Source organism: Cyprinodon variegatus, unplaced genomic scaffold, assembly GCF_000732505.1.
Source record: "Cyprinodon variegatus isolate N-32 unplaced genomic scaffold, C_variegatus-1.0 Scaffold597, whole genome shotgun sequence".
NCBI classification, from domain to species: Eukaryota; Metazoa; Chordata; class Actinopteri; order Cyprinodontiformes; family Cyprinodontidae; genus Cyprinodon; species Cyprinodon variegatus.
The window spans coordinates 500,622-508,877 of record NW_015151050.1 but is presented as its reverse complement, the minus strand read 5'-3'; the positions used below and the strand labels follow the sequence as shown (position 1 = coordinate 508,877).

General features: G+C 35.0%; 1 protein-coding gene across 1 annotated transcript in view; it reads left to right on the top strand.

Annotated features, from left to right (window-relative positions):
* Nucleotides 1–8,256, top strand: part of LOC107096081 (neuropilin and tolloid-like protein 1) — a 35,563-nt gene that overhangs the window by 12,883 nt on the left and 14,424 nt on the right. Inside the window, exon 5 of the mRNA XM_015392574.1 lies at nucleotides 1,220–1,365. Coding sequence (XP_015248060.1) covers nucleotides 1,220–1,365 — 146 coding nt within the window. The remainder of the gene's footprint in view (nucleotides 1–1,219; nucleotides 1,366–8,256) is intronic.

The following is an 8,256-nucleotide window of genomic DNA, read 5'->3' as shown; positions in this document are numbered from 1 at the left end:
GCAATCAGTTTAATCATGATTAAACCGATTAAACGATCTAATTTAGTAATTAGATAATAACTAATGTAGAGAGACTGTAAAACTTTAAAGTTATACATCATTGTATATCATTTTCTCAGCTTTTCACATTTCTGAACATTATAAAACATCATAAAAAGTGCTGCTGTAAGGTTTATAAACTTTAAAAATAATTACACTTCGTCATTTGATGTAGAACATTACTCAGTTTTCACTAAGCTTTAGATAAAGAGACAAAGTTAACTGACTGAAACAAATGGCAACAATATAGCATACCGTGTACCTGTCGATTCTTTTAAATGAAAATATACACCCTTAAACACGTATTTGAGATTACATGCCAGTCATTAAGGTCCCATATTATACAAAATTCACATTATACTTTATGGGACTTCCTTCATAAAAATGTCACATTTTGAATTCCCAATGCATTTATAAATTCCAAGTAAATTCCTAATTAATATGTCAAGATGTTTGTTAAGCAGAGATCACTGCAAAAATATAAAAGTAAGAAAACAGGATCTAACAAGAGATATATCTTGCAACTGTTGTAAGAAACTAGATGTAACAATCCAAGGAAATTGGCTAAGAGAAAAATGGCCGGAAAATAAGCAAATTTTCCTTTCAGTTCTAGGCAAAGCTTGTTTAATACCAATATCCTAATTATTATAAATATTTGGGAATTCATGTCCTTTTCAAAAATACATATGTGAGATAGTTTTCCCCAATATGATAATTTGAAATGTATCATATGTTTAACTAGATTTTGTTATTTCCAAATAGGAAAAGCTTTGAAGCTTTGCATAGAGTCAGAGAAAAAAATTCTCATTAAGGCTTCTAGTGGCCGCCTAACAGTCTTTCTTCTCTCTTTAGTATTACGTGTTCATCATAAGCTACAAGACGAGACATTAATTGACTTTCAATTGATTTTGATTTTCGATTGACAGATGTGAGAGTGTTTCAAACTTTGCCTTTTTTTTTTATGCCCCCACCTTCAAAAAATCAGATTTTATAAAGAAAACAATGTCCTTAAAGATAATTGTTTAATTACGTAACTGAAACTTAAAAACAAATATAAAACTAAAGCAAGCTTGTAAATAAGTAAACAATTTCCTACTGAGCAGTTCATGTTATTAACAGATGCATGAATTTCTATTTTGTTATTAAATTTATTTTCTTGTAATTTTTTGTCTTGTTTAAGCTCGGTGGAAGACCTGAAGAGCAAATTCTGTTCCACTGTGGCTAACGACATCATGCTGGTGTCCACACTGGGAGTTATCCGGATGTGGGCAGATGAGCTCAGCCGCAAGAGTCGCTTCCGTATTCTTTTCACAACCTACCAAGAACGTAAGCAAACACTGATTTAAAACACTTTACTTACTTTAATCTAGCAGAATAAATAGGGAAAATGTTTGGAAACAGATATAAAAGGTAAACATAAAGTAGCAATTACATTTCTGGCCAAAATAAAAGAAGACAAAAAACAAAATTCTCAGTACAACGGATATTGTTTGAAAGTACTTTTTTATATTATGAGAGGTAAAATATTTCAGCTTACCTTGTTAAAACATTTAGATACTACATTTGCATTTGAACAGTGATTTTTAAAGAGTTGTTACGGTAGCACACATTAAAAAATATCAGCAACACAAAAAGCACTAGAAGTTCTTATGGTGTGTAGACGGCTTCCCTATTTAAGACCTTTTTTCCATGCAGTACCATGATGGGCTGTTGCTGGGGCAACACTGCATCCTAAGTCATTTATCCAATCCTCAGCCAGACTTTGCCTTTAGAGGAACATCGACCACAGCTGAGCAGTTTTACAAGAACTCTGTCAAAACGAAATGGACAGATGTGTTCGATCTCTGGAAAAGAAAGAGTTAGAGAAAATCTTTCAGTCGGCTTTCCAGCCGTCTTTCCTTTTTGTGAGCATTTTTGCAAAAGATTTAAACAATGAATAGGACCCAGATCAGTAAAAGGCATGTATGATCATTTTGTTACCTTTTCTTTTAAATTATGTTCAGCTTTCGGTGTTTAATAGTAATATCATCAGAATTAAAACCTAGAAATCAGAAGAATTGCACGCTAAGTAAAGGTCAGGTTCAAAGGAGCCAAAAATCTTGACCAAATGTGACTTTGATGATATGTTTGGAGTTCAAGTAGTTGAACTCATAACAAAAATAGTGGCTTATTCAGTGAGGATGGAGTTACTGTATGAGAAATGTTGTTTAAAAGTAGTAGCTTAAAACCAAACAAGTCGTCTTCGTATGACTGGATCCCAAAGATATCTGTTGCAAGCCTGGTCAAATAATTCACTAAAGTGGCAAATTACTTCTCATGAAAAAAACAAAAAAAAAACTGTTTTTTGGGGGGTATTTTTGTCCTCTGTAAAGATAATGTACACAGATATCTGCTGTGGTTGTGACTGAGATAAAAAGCGTTTCATCCTGATTAATGTATTTGTCCTCGCTCTGCCATTAATCGTGTGGTTTTCTCATATTACTTTGTTTTCACCCTTTAAAATACAAATTATTCTTGTTACATAATCCTAGGGCAAAACATATTTCTAATGTTTCATTTTTTTCTGAGTGAGAAAAAAAAATCAGTTCTTATGAATTGAATGGCTTGTCTTTAACAAAAATGTAGACTTGTTTTTATTTTTTTTTATTTTCCTAAGATTTTAGGGTTTCTGGCTCTTTAATGGTGGTATATGCATTTATGGGCTTCTCAGCTTGATGCATAGATTTAAATGAGGTCAAAAGAAAAAAAAATAATTAAATACTGGACAATGTACAAATGTATAAAAACAGTCCAGCAACTCAAAATAGAAAGGTTTAGAGGCTGCATTGGCAGCATACATCAGAGCTTATCCTGAACTTAAACATTTAGTTTGTTTATTCCCAGTGGAACAAACAGCTTTTAGAGAACTGTTTGCAGTTGCTGAATTCCACTGAGATTTTCCTGCGTGCAGAGTGATGTTGATGAAAGCAAACGGCTTCCTTCATTCAAACTGACCTTCCTCTGCTATCCACACTTACATACAGTGCTGCTTTGCAGAGCCAGAGTTCATGATTGCAAATGTAAGCTAAAAGACAGTAAACTCTCACTTAATTCGAGAATCAATTATGTCTTATGTGATAAATGTGTCTCTCAGCTGTCAGCATTGTTTGACCTCATCTGCAACATATCTCAGAGGCTGCAGATGGAAATTTGCTCTAGCTTCTTTACACACATCACTTATTTCCTGTTGAAGTGCTTCTTTGTTGTGTGCTGTGCTGCATTTGAGACAAACACTGTATGTAAATTCTTTGAACAACTTTTTATATCTTAGTGACATGATTTTTTGCCTGGCTTTGATCAGAATATATTATATGTATACGCTTGTTAAATTACAAGACTCTGCAGTGAGACTAATGTGTTTTCCTACTTCTTAGATAAGGCAAGATTAATGGCAAAATTAATTGATTGTTTCATCAAGGTCAAATTGAGCATTTAAGCTCTGGTTATTTGTAAAAACTAGAGGTTTGTTATTAGGAAAGCATAATTTTCCATATATTAAATTGTGTTGTAACAAGCAAAAACACTTGCTTTGATGGAACAGAGGAAACCACTAAACCCCAGAGTGCTACAGCGGTGTACTAGGGCCAGGCTAAATTTTGTTTTTGACATGCTGTAATAATATGAACATAAAGTTGTAGAATTAAGCAACAAAGTCATTATACAGTATTATGAGAATAAAGACCTACATTATAAAGTCGTCATATTACAAGATTAAAGGTCTTATATTATACTACATTTAAAAATAAAAAATGTTAACAATTAGCTCTGCAGAGCATGTTTCTGCTATTCATGCAGGAAAATTCCTCTCAAATTATGCAGACAGTCTGTACTAGAAACCCCCCCATTCAGCCCTCCTCTAAACAAGCTGCTTTGGCTTTACACGCCCTCGCCCTCCCAATGGCCATGCCCCCACACCCCGCAACCATGACAACCAGTCAGCGTTTGTAGTGATGGCAGCTCGGAGAGCTGAATTATACAGAAGACAAAGGCCGACCTTAACCAATGAGCTGCTACAGACCCCTCTGAGCAGATTATAAGTGACAACAACACATAACAGTAGCAGCTTGACTACATAGTTGCTCATTGCCATACAAGTTTGTTGATAAAAACAATAACACAAATTTCTTTTATGCCATCAGAAATGCAGACAATTCTCAATCTCCTCAATCTCTCACTCAATTTCCTGTATTGAACTGAGGTACTACTTACAAGAGTAATTTCATACAAGCACATGATAAGAATTACTGCCGATGACATATTAGAAAAAAACTGGTTGTGAAGCATAGGAAGGTTATCCATCTTATAAAAACCGTCCACTTATCAAAAAAGCTGGTAACATAAATGTTAGCTGCAATGCTACCATGTTTATGGGCTAAGTAGTACAACACAGTAAAGTCCTGTTCAGTTCTTACCTTTGCAGCTTTGTAACGGACAGTTGATACCAATCCACTCTTCGATTTAAGGTGTGTGGAGAAGCCTGCTTTGTTAGCACCCATGTTGTGAAGTATTCCTCTTTGAAATGCTTTAGGTTTATCAGGTGGATTTTCATTAGATTAAATCTATCCTCTGTGTCTTTAGTGGCTCAGATGAAGGCAGAATAAAAATGACCCATTAGCCACATCTGTTTGGATGCTCGGTTATCGGTGACCGAAAAGGTGGGTGGGAGTGGTTATTTAAATATTCAATATTTTTGAAACAGAGCATTGTGAGCACACATTTTCTAAGAGGAGGAACAAGGCAGCGAGAGAGGCAAAAATTTTATAGTGTGAATTTTTTATCATAATATGGACCATTAAAGTTGTAACATTACAAGGTTAAAATGGTAATATTATGAGAATACAGTCATAATATTACCAGATTAATGAGAGAATATTACGAGATCAAAGTGATAATATAATAAAATAATATGTTTAATGTTATAAAACTCTTTTGCTATCATCCTCTGATTTGATATGAGGACTGTTGAGAATCTTGATAAGTTATAATTTTGTATCATTTTACAAATAAGGAAATATTAAACCTTTTAAACCAGGGGTCTTCAATGTTTTCTAGCCAAGGACCCACAAAATTATGGCGAAATGGAGCGGGGACCCCCTAATTATATGTATTGTATGAAATAGTGTTATATCAAACCTGTCCTATAGTCACTCTATTACAGATAGAGTCATGTAATGAAAGTAATTTCGCCCTGGGATTATTAAAGTGTTTTTGATTCAGATTCCTCGTTGATGGGACCGGTGTTGTGAATATAACGGTACCCAGATTGAAAGAGCTCCAGTGTGTCGCTGAATATGTGCATTGATGTCTGAAAGACATCTTCTGTCTCCATTTACCTGTTTACTGCAGTGTGTTGAATTCATGTTAATGTGTATTTAAAGACATTTCAGTTAGTGGGAAAAATCGCAGGGGGAATATAAAAAAAAATCTAATCAACCTAAAATTTGTGACCCCCATGCAGTATCTCCGAGGAACCCCTAGGGGTCGCGCACCCCCTGTTGAAGACCTCCGTTTTAGACCATCAGCATCAAATTATTAGTGTATTACGGAACTAAGATTGCTGTTTGGTAGTTTGCCTCTAATAATAATCTGATCACTTTATTCTGCTGTGACTTTATTCTCATAACATTGCAACTTATTTTTGTAATACTATTATATTATATTATATTACTATCCAGGAATCTTTGTGAATTCTGCTAGATCATACTAAAGCAATCTGCAGTTTGTGTTGATGTGTTGTGTCTTTAAGCAATATTTTAATTTCTTTTTTTCCCAGCTTTTTTTTTCATTAAATTGTGGCAAGTACAGATCAACGAAATTAACTCTCTGCATTTAACCCGTCCCCTTGGGGAGCAGGGGGCTGCCATTGTGTGGTGCCCTGGGAATAGCGTGGGGTTAAGGGTCTTTGCTCAGGGATCCAGGGTGGCAGTCTGTGGGAGTGGGGCTTGAAATCAGAACCTCTGGATTCCAAGCACAATGCCCTAACCACTAGGCCGCCACTCCCCTGAAACATGGAAGCCCCTCCACCTAATCAAGCCCTGGGCTAAACTAAGATGTTAACTTGCTCAGGTACAAAGGACACACCTTTGACAACCAAAAGGTTTAGATGGACACAGAGGACAGACGGTTTGAAAGAGGGATGAAAGAAACCATGTATTTTTGCTTAAAAGGAACAAAGCATTACTGAACCAAGGGGAAGGACTGGTGTTATAGCTTGTAAGCATCATTCCAAAGAAGTTACCATAGTAAATTCATCATGAATGCAATACATAACACCCTCCATCTCTATGTGGTATAGCTGTTAAAAACAACATTGAATAATTAGGAATTAATAAATCTAAAGATGAGAAGGAAGTAATTTTGATAATACATTGATAACAAGCAAATCCAAGTTAAATATGTGGTTACAAAGAGACCTCATTATAGACTCACTCACAACATCATAGACTCACTCACAACATCATAGACTCACTCATAACTTGATGCAGGAATTATGTTACATTAGAAATAGCAAATAGGTGTGGTTGAGCTTCCCAAACCCCTTTAAGCACCACTTACACAGATATTAATGTGTTTTAGCACTGGACGCCTGCTATAATCGATGGAAGTGTGAACAGAATGAGCTGAATAGTAAATACAGTGGAATGAATGGTAGCTTCCATCTATGCATTGGTAGAGCTTTAGCAATGACAGCTGTGATAATGTCATGGTAATATGCCTTACATACATTTTTAAACCACTCATTGAAAAATGTTTTCTAATTTCAACACGTGGGAAAAAATCTTGTTACAAATATAAAACACAAATATACTTATATAATAGTTGTATTTTTGTGTATATATATATATATACTGACTCAACATATGGGCTGTGAACTGTTATATGTATGTTCTTTTCTGTTCTTAATTCTTCATTATGCTCATTCTAAGTTTGTGTCAGCCTTTTGGTCTTGTTCCAACTGCACATTACATGACACAGGCACTAATCTGGGAGTTAATTTTACATCTCCACCAGCTACTGTGAAAATTTACTGGTGGGCAAAAGAGCACATTTATTACAAATGTCCTGAAATTAATTTGGTCGGAGATTAGAGCAGACTGAGTACTTTATGTCTGGTCTCACTCCTGTAAAGAATAAAAGGGAATAGAAGGTGTCGAAACGAGATGACATGGGCTCCCTCTAGGGGTTACTAACTGGAACAACCTGTCAGAGGCTTAACATACAGTGTACTGACAAATGAGGGACTTAAGGAGCTTTTTGGAATGGAAATTAGAGTATTAGAATACATAGAGAGAGCATAGTTTGATTCAGGAAATTATGCCGAAGGTCTAGTCAGATTGCTGGGAGAATGAGGAAGAGATAAGTCACTTTAATTTGGTGTGTTATGTCTTAATCTGGATAAGAGCTGAAATAAAAACAGCCATGCATCACAGTGCTAAAACTGTCGGGAAAGTCCCAGTGACAGTGTTTTGTGAGAGGGAGGTGAAAGAAAGAGATAAAAATGGACTATATATATGACTTGCAGAAGAAGGAAAAGGACATCTCCTCTTTAACAAAAGACTAATGACCAAAAAAAGCCATCCATTATGTCTTTGTGTCAGGAGTTACTTGGGAGAAATTCACTATATTTTTTAAGATTTATTGCTGCTAATAGTTTGTATAGCATCCTTTGCCGATAGGACATCAGGTTGTATTTTTAACAGTATGTAGTCTACATACTAGAATAGTAAGATAAATAAAAATGCCATGAAATACATATGTGTGCATCAAATGTTCCATGAAATGATGAAATGCCACGTTATTTCCTAACATTATGTTATTTCCGAACTGTCTGTCTTTGTTTTTGGTAGAGATATGTGGAGACCTTCACAAATTTTCTGTTGGGTTAATTAGTTAACTAGCAGCCTAGGCAGAACAGAAGAATCCTGTATGTGAAGGCATATTTCACTTAATGAAGTTAAAGAAGAACACATTATTTTGTGGAATGCACTGTGTAAGAGATGAAAATATACGCATCTTTATATGTTTTAGGTTTTATAATAAAGAGCTTCAGCCATTGCCTAAAACTTTTTTGTAGTTATTTTACAGAAGGATGTAGTCCCAGTTCCACAAGGATTATTTGCTTGTTATTGTTAATGATGTCCATAAGAATAATAAGAGATTTAAAAAAAAGTTTTGAGC